Genomic DNA, 13,683 nt, shown 5'->3' with positions numbered 1-13,683 from the left:
TTTAAAGAATTAATAAAGATTGCCCCCCCCCCCCATATAATTCATAAACGCTTTTGAATACAGACCTAAGGTTAGTCTCTTTTTAAAGAAGACAATCTGCAGATTATTGCAGAAGTGAAATCATTTAAAAAATGAAAGCATAAAAAAGTTATAGAAGTTTACATTTACTTTAAAGAAAATGTACTGTAAACGGAATAAAATAAATATTTTATAAAATGTGTTTTAATCCAAAATTGCTATAAAATTAAAGCCATGTGTCTAAATAAGTTGTGTTCCAAATTTGAATTGCTCTCTCAATATTATGTCTATGACAAAATACCACCAAATATGGAATCTTGAGACTCAGACCTTTCCAACTATATGTATTTTGTCAAGATTATGACAAGTTCCAACGATATATAGTTTGTCATGATTAGATTAGGATTTAATTGTAATATATTGAAGTAAACTTAGGCGTCCCGTATACGGGACGGTGACAGTTAAGGGTTATTAAAACTGTTCAAAACCCTGATGTGTGCACTTAAAGGCACAATATGTAGGGCTCGTTCAGCGGCCTCGTTTCGCTTCGACGGCTTTCAGCCTCAGTCTGCTTCATTCTACTATGTTAATAAATCATTAGCTCATCCATTAACATGATTTATGCCCGAGTCCCGTCGGATTGCTTCGGCTGTGGAGATGAAGACGACAACTCCCATGATTCCACACTCAGTCACGGCGTCATCAAACTACGCCTTTGTCTCTTTGTTTATTTTGAATACGCACCCTCTAGCGGCGAAAATTACATATTGTGCCTTTAATGTGAAAGATTATAGCAAAATGCAGGTGTGAGTTTATCAGTTAATTGCAGTCGAGTAGGTCAAGACCTCTTAAGAGGTTACCATTTTAAGTGTGGGAAATAAACATTTTTGTGCCTTTAAAATGATTTAAAACATTTAATCATGGTTAATTTTATGTTAGGTAAGTCATGGGACTGTATTTGTGGAAAGAAAAGTGACTTTAAAACCCCTCATTGTTCTTTCATTAACAGTGCAGTTTCTGAGGACTGAAGTAAATTGTAGATTAACTTTTAGAATAATAAACAACAGTGTGTTTATATGTGTTTTAAAACAGAGAAAGAAAATGTAGACAGACGTCAGACCAAACCATAGAGAGAAACAATGAAGCATTTCAGACATATTCTACATTTGAGACACAAAACAAGCAAGAGAGAGAAACCGAAAGAGAGAGAGGCCTATGAGCCTTTTAAGGCTGCAGCTCTTGAAGAAATATCCATTTTTAGTCAGTCTGTGCTTAGGGAGGAGGTTCAGGCCTGACGTTTGAGAGGAACGTGGATTAAAAGAGGAAGAGCAGAGGTGCACTGCTGCGGAGACATTACTAGAGAGCAGCGGGATGAGTCACGAAGAGAAGAATTAAACTTCAGCATGTAACCTGTCCAGCCCATTTGTACTACGCACATGAATGATGCCTCAAATCGCACGGCAAGGAGAGGTTGACTATTATTTTGTGTGCTGTTGTTTTTTATTTGGACCAGTATGCTACAACCTGGCAACCAACGTAGCTATGGGTTTTGCACTCACATTTTTCTCTGTAAAAATCTAGTTGCACATTGCAGATCTTGTGACCTCTTCTTTCTGTCAGGCGACACACATTCAAAGTCCTAGTGTTCAACCTTCACACAGTAGTTCAGATTGAGACATAAATTCACACACCAGCGCACACTTGCTGATTGAAAGTTACAAAAATGCCTTTAGAGTGCAAAGGTGTCAAGTGACCTGTTGTCAGCAGGAAGATGAGTTTCTCACTCTGTCACGCTTCACTGTAATGCTCAAAACAGCATCCTGATACAAGCCTTTGACATGCTCTCTGTAACATGCCTTACATTTCACAGTAATCTCAAAAAGATGACAGCGGGTTGAATGCATGGGCTCCGGCAGGGATTCATATAGGCTAGAGTCTGTGATAGGGCCTATAGAAATGCAATGGCCAAAATAGATTTAGATTGATAAAACTGTCTGCAAAATGTCATTTTCTTTATCAGTATTGTGTTTTGTTTTCCAGTAAAATTGGATAAGATTTGTATAACTGACAAATTATGAAGATTTGACATTCTTCTCATAACTCTAGCACAAAGATGGCAATAATTTCTGACATTATAGCCAGGTGTATGTAAAAGAGAAAGAGTAAGAAAGATACAGTTATACTGAGACACCAGTAGCGCTCATCACATCACTGACTGAGGATCAGATCCTGCAGGAGCCGGTGGGTCTGCGGCTGCTACATGCCAAACGTACGGCCCAGTCCAATGAGGCTTGAACTCAGGAAATCTCAGGATTACAGAGGTGAATGTGAACCAGAGGGAACAACAACTCCACTGGGACAGCAGCCAGTATTTCATCAATCTCTGCCACCACAGGAAGCAGATCACTATATACAGAAGAACGTAAAAAAAAAGATCCTGATAAAACGAGAACTGAAGAGAGGGGAGATAACGGGGCAGTGCCAGGAGGTGCCAATCTTGTGGTTAGTGTGATCACAGAAAGCTCCATCACGCCTAACTAACAGATAAAATCATATCACATCAACAACAGACTGAGTCAGACATATAAACAAAAACATCTGCAGACAGAACATACAACATGAGCATTCTTGGCTACATTTACATGATAAGGCAGCTAATAGGAAAAATATGATTAAAATGCCTTCAACTCAAGATTAAGTTTTCAAGTCAAATATATCTAAATTCACAGAGATTATGTTTTATCATCCTGATCATTTGTACTAGCTTGTAGAATAGCTTTTCTCCTCACAAGACTCTCAAAACCAGCACTAGGGCATTGTAAGTATTGACGGCTCTCATATTTAGGTCTTAATGTGTTCAAAAACAAGTAAATTTCACCCTGTCATAAACATTTGCAATATGTGACCATGTGCACACATTACACCAAAAACAAACAACACTGGAGACGACACCACACTGTATTCCCAGAGACAATACCCATATCAATGCTGTGTGAAAAATCTTTGGAATTGGGGTAAGGCATTCCTGCTTTTCTGTTTTGTCTAACCATCACTAGTTTCTCACAAGGCAAAATACAGTGAAAAATCAGATGCGTTTAGACCAACAAACATTATACCATCCAAATTGGATGACAAGACAGCATGTAAGCCAAAAAAAATGGAAAATAAAATCTCAGAATCACACTCTACAAAATGCTGGGTTAAATACAACCCAGCGCTGGGTAAAATTTGGACAAACCCAGCGATAATTTAATTTAATTTAATTTAATTTAATTTAATTTAATTTAATTTAATTTAATAATTTTTTGAAGGCATTTTATGGGCCTTTTTATGCCTTTATTTAGCCAGGATAGTAGAGAGCAGACAAGAAAGCATTGGGTGAAGAGAGGGAAGTGGGATCGGCAAAGGACCTTGAGACCGGAATCAAACTCGGGTGGCTGTGTGCTTTATGTTGGCACACTAATCTTGAGGCTATTGGCGGCAACAGCAAATTTACATTTTTAAAGCAAATTTAAATTTACAGTGTGTTAAGTGACTTAAACTGGAGAGATGTGTGGAATCTTTCACCAATTACCCACAATTTTCACAGCAAATCTCAGCTGGAGGTCATGTAGCGCACATGAATAGCTCAGTCAGCTAGTGCAAATAACTACCTCTTCATGCAAAACAAAAATGCAACAATCCATCACCAACAAACACAAGGGTAATTTTACAGCCAAAGCAGTTAGTTTACAGATTTATATTCTATATACCACCGTATATTCAATTTCAGCATACAAAATGATATATTCCCATGTGGTGGTCATTAACTAAGGAGGTTTATGTGTCCACTGACTCCTCAAACAGTGAAAGGGAATGTGCTTCGACCATGGCTGGTGCGACGGATTAGATTCTATGAGGAGAGCTAATCCTATTAGCAAGGGGTTTTGTGTAAAGGGAGAGAGACATGCGGTAAATATTATGGATGTATATGTGCTGTACATTATCCTGCAATGTGTTTGTACCGCTCACATTGTCAGGATCACAATGGCGCTGAAGGTGAAGCATATGTATGGGAACTCAGGAATGTGTGTAATCTTTTCAGGACCCGAGGGGTCCCACTGTCCTGCCCACTGAAGCAGCCCAGTCAAGACTCTCTCGGTCTGCGGATAAATCCTGCCAACATGAGTGTTGATGTAGCCAAACAATGGCCTTGGATTGAGAGTTTCACAGTGCCCTTGAAAAGGCCGTGTTGTCAGTGCTATGGAAATGGAACTAAGGAGGAGGATTTGTATATAGCTTTGACTAGATTTCACACTCACCATAAATTACAGTTCTCTTTGTATGTTGCTCCTGAGTGAAACCTGTGGCCGTTCCTTTCACAAGAACCTGAAATCAACAAACAACAATTATGAATCAGTCTGCAGGAGATTTGAGGAAGAACCACACACACATACTAAACACTTGGATTAAAAGTTTGTCTGATGTAGTCTGTGGTGCCCGCAGTGGAATGTTTTCTTGGCTTTCCATTGCTTTCCCAGAGACTCTGCTGTCGTCATGCCTTGACGAGCTTAATCAGAGATTGCCACACTGCCTGGCTGGAAATGGGCAGGCCATCTTTCCTCTCCTCCTAATATACTAAGTACAAACAGTAAGAATAAACTAAAAAGGAGTGAATGCATATGTAGGATGTCTACGTAAGACAATATAACAGACACATACATAAAATCATGTCAATAAAAATCAAAGTGCATAATGTCTGCACCATTAGTGGCACCGAATAGAATTACATAACAACACTGGCTCAACCGAATGCTGGAAAATGGGAGGAGAGGAATGTTTAAAACTCGTTTGGAAACAGGGCTCACTGTTTGGCTGGTTAGCATTATTCAGTTGGCCGCTGCTGGTAGATGTTGTAACGACACCATCTGGGCCCAAAATGGGTTTTTCTCCATGAATGACAAATTAAAAGATATTCTTAATTTGTGGCAATGATATCTAGTTTTTTTCTCTTGCATGCAGTGTTTCATATGTGGCCACAATTAAATTAAAATGAGTGAACAAATTATTAAAACACCACGCTAATTTAATAAATCATGGGAACAAACTCTTAATTTGTGGTCACAATATCTTTTTTATTTATTTAATTAATTAATAATTTTTTTTCAAGTGTAGCAAATGTTTTAACAGTGGCCAGTTTTTTTGAAGGGCTCTCAAAAGTGTGACGTGACATTTTCTCCTGTTTGCTGCCTTTTACATTCAGAAAAAGTTCAGGAAAGACACTATGGAAGAATTTGCGTCTATGTTTGTAGCATGTTCAATTTTTTTTGTTTTTTGTTAAGTATTCAAATTTTACTTGAATTTATTTAGTTTCTCTTTTTATTAAACTAAATAATTTTTTATAGGCAAGTTTCAAGTTTAAACATCAAAAAGCTAAGCTGCAATTGCCCAAAGTCCTAAAAGAGTAGGAAGCATGAACTATCAGATGTTATTTTTACTGTAAATGAAAGCGGTTTTCCATTTAAAACATTTACTGAGATTTAGCAACACTCTCCGTCTGAGCAATGCTGAGCTGTGATCCGTGAAGTCATACCTGCCCTACAGACATGATTGTCCCTACTTTAGCAAACACACATTGTGCACATACCTGTTGTGATCCCTCCCTGTCCGCAGTCACCCTTTCCACCCCCTTTCCTCCTCGTGCATTACAGGCATTCTTTCAGCTGACCTCCATTCATTGCTCCCTGCCTTCCGCTGCCCTGTTCTGCTCTTGTCATGAGAATGCCACTGTTCTCTGCCCATTATTAGATCCATGACTGAACATTTTACACCTCGGTGGCACTACACAACCACAGTGAGGTCCATGAAGCAAGAATGGCAGGAAAACATTAACAGGGAAGAATTTGGACTTGGTTTTCCATTATGTGTCTAGAAAATAACTAACCTTTTCTTAACGGTGTAGACTTCAAACATTGGCTGTGGGCCAAAATTGTTCCCTAAGCATACCAATGATTGGCTTCCCATCTTGATTAAAAATGACTAATCCCAAACTATAGATCTTTTCACTATGAGAACAAGATTGAATGTTTCTTGTCATGAAGGAAGCTAAAACAGGATTAAACATTAACCTCTGCCATCTGAGGATCCAAACTGACAAAAAAAACACTAAAAAATGATCATAAAAGTAGTCCATATGACTAACGCACCATATCTGAAGTCTTCTGAAGTCATACAATAGTTCTGTTATACTGAAAATTATATTGTTGTTGCATCGAAATATTGATATAAGCCCTAGATATGCTCATGAGAGGACTAGCAAAGTCTGATTTTAGAAAAATTTATTATTTGAAGGTCAAATCTTTTCAAACAATTGATTTATCAATTGATTCACAAAGGTGTTCTGAATGTTTTGCTCACAAATTATATTGATCTGGTTCTCAAGTTCCCTATTTTTGGCCATATTTGCAATGCTAGCAGCTATTTTGGGCATGCAAGACCAACTCCTATCTGTTTGAGAGGGAAAATACTTAAATCTCACAAACTGCTGGCCAAACTCAAAATTAGCATATTTCAAATAGGTATTAAAGGAATAGTTTACCCAAAAATGAAAATTTTGTCATCATTTACTCACCCTCATGTCATTCCAAACCTGTATAAGTTTCTCTTATGTTATACACAAGAGAAGACATTTTGAAGAATTCTGAAGAACCAAACAGTTGTTGGTCCCAATTGACTTCCATAGTAGGGTCAATGGGGACCATCAACTCTTTGATTACCAGCATTCTTCAAAATATCTTCTTTTATGTTCAACATAAGAAAGAAACTCATACAGGTTTGGAACGACATGAGGGTAAATGATGGCAAAATTTTCATTTTTAGGTGAACTATACCTTTAACATCTGACATAAACTGCCTCATAAATGCTGTTTCTTATATTGAAATAGCATTAAAAAGCATATATTTCAGGTCAATCCAGGGATTAGATTATCAGTGAATAATGACTTAAATTTTGGTCTGTTAATCATATGAAGCTGTTGTTTGGCTAGAAGACTTATAATATAATATGCCCTAGTCATATGGATCATTTTAATGTTAAATTTACAGTGCTTTTGTGGATCCCTTTTGAAGTTTGAAAGTCTAAGTCCCCATTCACTGTGCAGGCAAATACATGGAAAAGAGTGACCAGCACTCTCAGACTCAGCAGTCTTCAGAATTCACTTTGTCTTTCAACTTACTGGGAGGATATGGAGGAGTTGTTCCCAGGCAGTGGCTCCAGAAGTCAGGACAACAGTCGGACACGGTGCGGTTGCAGAACAGGTCGCAGTAACAGATGGTGTCCAGGTATGGCACAGTGCACTGGTCATTTCGGCCGGGGCAGCAGCCTCCTCTCCTCTGGCAGTAGGAGCCATAGGGGTCCCGGATCCCCCTGAGGTGCAGCGGGCTGGCCAGTTCTCTCTTAGTGCGGGACTGAGTCCTCGCCGACATTCCCCCTTCCACCAGCAGGAGGAGCGCTGTGATGGCGGCCAGCATCAAGAGCTTCAACATTGCTTATCTGTCATAAAGAAATCAATATAGCAAAACATCAGCCATTACGGTCAACTTTCAAATCAGAATTGAATCTAATGCGCCAATACAAAATTATGCTCCTAATATGATTCCAGCAGTAATAACATTTTAACATTTGAGTGAAAACAGAAACAGAGGTGTTAGGCAGAGCAATGCAATTCCTAAGGCCGATGGTTTGTTTTGCACTTTCCTGAAGCAGGCTGAGCTCGAGGCTATGAGCCAACAATCTGCAATATAAACATCACTGATAAACAGACGTTCCACTTGTTCTTATTTTAATAATGCACTCATCCTGCAAACACAATAACAGCACAGCAGTATTCGACGAGGTTAGAATGATCATTCTGAGGAGAAACTGTAAGCACAGGTTTCTCTTGACTTTTGTCCATGATTGAAACTACTATTATCTGTGTGCTTGGGTTTCTGTGGGACTATCCATACATTAAGGTGTGTCTAATAGAAAAGGTGGGGTCATGTGACTCAGGCCTCAAGTTACTGTAGACGTCCACCACTTCTATGTACTTGCTAAATTTCCAGAAAAGACTCACAGCAGTTACTACGTCTATTTAAATATTGTCTTACACTAGGCTAAAAGAAAGTTAAGAGAAAGCACAAAGGTCAAAATGAACGGCCTTTGCCCACTGACTGCAATGTCTATATTTGATCTCTCTTGAGACATTTTGTCTCATTTATAATATTTGAGCTATGAGCAAACAGATATTCGCAGTACAGTTATCATGTCAACATACTTGGCACCATCATGGATCACATACTGAGCAATACAGAAAAAATGTCTGTGAAAACTTAAATCCATAAACTAACCAAAATATGACATAATCCACGTGGAGCGTTTACATTTAAACAGAATTGAAGAAATGTGCTTCATATTTGATTCAATATGCTCCAAAGCGGTATGTAATTGCTTAATTATTGTGCAAGGATAATGAATGTTTTGCATTCATGCTGCTAATGCTTTTAGTTACCTGGTTTTCTTGGAATCATTTTGGAGAATTTAAACTATAAAACCCAATGGTAAATACTATTTTTTTATTTCTTGTTTACTTAAAAATTGTGTTTGTATTAAAATGTCAAGATAAGATGAATGTCCCTTTAAAATAGGAAAATGGACCTGTTTATCTTCATATTCCAAGAAAGGACACAGTAGCTGACATGGTGGAAATAATGTCAGTATCAAACTAATGGAGCCAAAACTTATCATTGTTACGGAAACAGCTACTTCCTGCAGTCAAAACCAAGGCAGGCGCACAAACAGGGTAAGGCTGTCTTATAAAGGCTGTCCATCTTTGATAACAAAATAACACATTTTCATGTAGATTTATACACAAAATGGGCCTCACAAGTATTATATATGTTAAATATAAATCATTATTTTTAGATTGCATATGTACACAGCCATTCAAAAGTTTGACATGTTTTTTAATGGAGTCTCTTGTGCTCATCAAGGCTGTATTTATTTGATCAAAAATACAGAAAAAAACAGTAATATTGTGAAATATTATTGCAATTTCTAATATTGGTTTCCTGTTTTAATACACTTTGAAATATTATTTATTTCTGTGATGCAGCACTGAATTTTCAGCAGTCATTAGTCCAGTCTTCAGTGACGCATGATCCTTCAGAAATCATTCTAATATGCTGATTTATTATCAGTGTTGAAACTGTTGTGATGCTTATTATTTTTTGGAACCTGTGAAACTTTTTTCTTTGATTCTTTGATGAATAAACAGTTAATAAGAACAGCATTTATTCAAAATAGAAATCTTTTCTAACAATATGTCTTTACTATCACTTTTTTATCCATTTAACACATCCTTGCTGAATAAAAGTATTAATTTCTTAAAAGAAATAAAGAAAGAAAACATTTACTGACCCCAAACTTTTGAATAGTAGTGTATATTATAACAACATTTCTATTTTGAATAAACGCTGTTCTTTTTAACTTTTTATTTATCAAAGAACCCTGAAAAAAGCATCACAGGTATAAAATATTAAGCAGCACAACTGTTTCCAACATTGGTTATAAATCAGCATGTTAGAATGATTTCAGAAGGATCATGTGACACTGAAGACTGGAGTAATGATGCTGAAAATTCAGCTTTTCTTCAGAGGAATAAATCATATTTTAAAGTATATTAAAATAGAAAACTGTTATTTTTAAATTGCAATAATATTTCACAAAATTACATTTTTTTTCTGTATTTTTAATTTAAAAAAATACAGACTTGATGAGCATAAGAAACATTAAAAACATTATCTGATCCCAAACTTTTGAATGGCAGTGTATATATATATAGATTATATATAACTGGCCAAAAGTTTGGAATAATTATGATATTTTAATGTCTTTGAGAGAAGTCTCTTATGCTCATCAAGGCTGCTTTTTTTTTTTTAAATACAGTAAAAAAAAATATTGTGAACTATTATTACAATTTTTCTATTAAATATTTTAAAATGTAATTCATTCTTTTGGTGGCAAAGCTGAATTTTCAGCAGCCATTACTCCAGTCTTCCGTGTCTCCTGAAACTTCAGAAATTATTTTAATACTGATCTGCAGCTCAATTATTAATAATGATTTTTTTTTTCAGGATTATTTAATGAATAGAAAGTTACTGAACAGCATTTATTTTAAATAGAAATCTTTTGTAACATTATACAAGTTACACATTAAACTGATTTCTATATTTTTTATTTAAGATTTATATATATATTTGTTGTCTTCTGAAATAACATATGGCTTTAAAGTTAAATAGCCTTTTAAAGGTCATTGTTTGGCGTGGCCTTCCTCCTCTTTCTCCTCATTTAATTGATCAAATTACTGCTCCTCACTTTCACTGAACCTCCTCCCTGAGAACAATGTCTTAAGATCACACATAATTGCGCTCAAGCTGCCTGTTGTGGTCTCGGGTTAAAAAGAAAAGAGACTTGACAAAGACGAGAGGCCTGCGAGCAAATTACAGAAATAGCATCATTAATTACCCAATCAGTCCACCAGGCACAATGTCCCCCATACAGACAAAAGAACAGCCCCGGAAACAAAGTCCATTGCTGTGCAGTTTTCTGCATGACTGTGCCTTTAGTTGACCAGAGCAAACATATGGCAGCAGTGAAAGAAATGATCGTTTGACCCTGTTGTCATGACGATCACTCCAGTAAACATCAGTAATGATGTCACTACAGTAATGTGGATATTTTGGCTTTTGAAGGCTCGCCTGTTTGCTCTCGACGGGAGTGTAGCATGTAGAGACGTGTTGACTTTTACATCACAAACATCCCGTATGATGCTTGATGTGCAGCAGACAGTAAAACGGCTGCTCCTGCACACATCACTGATTTATAATCTGCTGTCTGACAAATGATACAGCACTCGCTTTCATCAAGACTTACATCAGCGCTTTTGATCACACAAAACTTAACTAATGAGCTGATAAAGAAAATACAGCATTATAGTCATATCTCCAATCTTAGTTGCATGTGTACAGGTGGTTCAACACAACATACGGACACAAACACCACAATCATAACAGGCTAAAAATACAGGAGGTCTTGTCTTCTGGATATTCATACTTTAACGTCACCTTTAATATTTTAATTTCACTAACAAATATTAAGGTTCATTTTAACAAGTCTTTGAAAAAATGCTACATTTAAGGTTGATATTTAACACATACCTTTGTGGTTGTAGAATGACACTTCATGGACTTTGAGAGCAGGTCTAGAAGCTTCCATATCAGTATCAAATAAAAGACAGATAGCAGACTGAGGAGACTTTCTAGCAGATTCCATGCTTATCAGTTATGACACAGCTTCTTGAGCTGTCAAAGGAGTATAGCGCAGACACCACCTACTTCTCATTTACATGTATTGTAATACTGAAAGTGATGACCTGAGTGATATTTGATATCATACATAATTTTCCTGCAGTTATTTACATGACTCTTTCATTCTTCATGTAGTTTATCATGTAGTATAGTTCTTACATTATAGTTGTATAAGACACATTTGCAGTTTAAAGACATCCACTAACTCTGTATTATCATATATTTCATATTCATTTCATATGTCATTTATCTGAATGTGGTATCATTCAGTTATGTGATAGATTTAATGAAGTACACTTTTCCGACAAATAACTATAACTTTCATCATATTACTAAACAAAGACTAACTAAAATTAAAACTAAATGTAAAGCAGCAATCTCCAATTAATGTTTGATTTCAAACAGATTATGCATTAAAAATACAACATTAAATTAATCCAACCTAACCCAAAGTTCAGCTAAGATTATACAAGTGTACGGCCTTGTACACAAATAATGATAATGATAATAAAGCATATAATTTCATTAATATGGTACTAAACATAAAAAAGACTAAAGAATAGGCCAGGCTTTAAATGCAACACTTGAAAAAGGTTGAAGACTGATGTAGAATATTCTAGATTCAATGACAGCTGAAGTATAATGCTTTACATTTCATAACTTAAACTACTTTTACTTCATGAAATGCCATTCTTGGTACATGTAAAGAGGATAATAGTGCTGCCGGTCTGCTGCTCTTAACTACGCACCTGTTTGACACACTTGCATGAAAATAGGGAGGGAGGAGGTTACACAGAAAGCACAGGATTTAAATAGCTGGAACAAAAAAAATCCCCCACCTTGTTTAGTGAAATCAAATCCTTCCTCTGGTTATATCCAGTGAACAAAATGTGAGCTGGTCTGTTTCAGCTACAGGTCAAAGTACTGAACAGAGTACTGTCTTCAGCCTCCTGTCTGGCCCCTAGTCACACTCGGATTTTCCCTCTCTATATAGAGCCAGGACAAGCCCTCCGACCCACCCCTCCTGCTTTGCCCTCCTTCTCTTTACTTTCTCCCTCCCACACATCCAGACACAACACATTCACACACAGACAGGAGCTACTTTAGGTTATACCCCTTTCCTTGAGGGTTTTGACTGCTTGTATCAGTTTGGGGGCACTTTATCTTTCCATGCCACACTTTTCCTGTTGGTTAATTCATTATGGATCATTATGTTATCTGTCTCACACCACTGTACTTCTCTTTCTTGTTTTTGTGTATACACAAAGGTCATTTCAGAGGTAGGTTCTTCCCTCACCACCTGCTGGTCAGTCGGACAACTACATTTACAATTCATGTGACATCACATCAACTGTTGAATTACCACCAATCAAGTTTCCAGAAGAAAAACAGAAAAATAAAGTGAATAAATAAATAAATTGGTGTTTGTAATGCTCTCAAGAGCTGCATTGGAGGCGCATACGTGCAGATATATCCGGAAACCGGAAACTCAAATATCTTGATTACACAATTGGACACTCATTTCTGCGCATGTTGCAATTCACTTTACAACACGAGCTGACATGCCCTTTACAAGCTTTGACAAGAGGATACTTTATAGTGCCGGTTTTGCTTTATAATCAGCTGTTCTGCCTTCAGATAACTTTTTCCAGCTGACTGATCTCACAATGTGTTTGCAGAACCTGATTTTACCAAGTGCAACATGTTCCTGGATCAACATCTTTGTTGACCCTGGAACAACATTGTGATTAACCAATCAGATTTGAAGAACCAGTTTATAGTTTTTGTGAAGTTTAGGCTTACAATCAGTGTTTGGTGCTTGTACATCAGTGTCATTCATCTATCATTTCCTCTGATTTTAGGGAATACTCATGGTTAAGGTTAGGTGTAGGGATATGGTCAAAACTAAATTTTTGGATTAAAATATTGTTCCAGGGTCAACAAAATATGTTGACCTAGGAACACATCTAACTCAGCAAAATCAGGATGTGCCAATGTGTTTATCAGAAGAGTCTTCCTAAATTGGACATGACGCAAATATATGGCACATTCCACAAAACCAGTATTATAATGGATATGTTAGATAAACTATAACATGAGAATTAACCTAGTATGGAACAAAGTCAGTTATATTTAAATGCACCAACCATCAGTACTACAATCCACAACACCCCATAAAAATCATGGCTTTGTCTTGTTCCACCTCAGAGGCAGTGAACTTTTTGACTGTACTCTACAGTTGAGGTCATACAACAATGTTATAATTTAGATATAATTTAT

At 36.7% G+C, this 13,683-nt stretch overlaps 1 protein-coding gene across 3 annotated transcripts in view; it reads right to left on the bottom strand.

Moving 5' to 3' along the window:
* Nucleotides 1–12,360, bottom strand: part of tinagl1 (tubulointerstitial nephritis antigen-like 1) — a 31,544-nt gene extending 19,184 nt beyond the window's left edge. Inside the window, exons 1-3 of one of the 3 annotated variants that reach the window (XM_016509756.1) lie at nucleotides 12,243–12,360; nucleotides 7,233–7,549; nucleotides 4,320–4,386 (exon numbers count right to left, since the gene is read on the bottom strand). In XM_016509756.1, the coding sequence (XP_016365242.1) occupies nucleotides 4,320–4,386; nucleotides 7,233–7,542 (377 nt within the window). In that variant the 5' untranslated portion in view covers nucleotides 7,543–7,549; nucleotides 12,243–12,360. Of the gene's footprint in view, nucleotides 1–4,319; nucleotides 4,387–4,501; nucleotides 4,572–7,232; nucleotides 7,550–11,253; nucleotides 11,389–12,242 lie in introns of those variants that run through there. The other 2 variants (XM_016509757.1, XM_016509758.1) reach the window with 2 other exon arrangements.
* Nucleotides 12,361–13,683: the final 1,323 nt, after the last annotated feature.

This window comes from Sinocyclocheilus rhinocerous, unplaced genomic scaffold (genome assembly GCF_001515625.1).
Source record: "Sinocyclocheilus rhinocerous isolate Xijiao unplaced genomic scaffold, SAMN03320098_v1.1 scaffold53, whole genome shotgun sequence".
Taxonomy (NCBI): domain Eukaryota; kingdom Metazoa; phylum Chordata; class Actinopteri; order Cypriniformes; family Cyprinidae; genus Sinocyclocheilus; species Sinocyclocheilus rhinocerous.
Note: the sequence above shows the minus strand (reverse complement) of the source record. Positions and strands in the feature narration are given on the sequence as shown.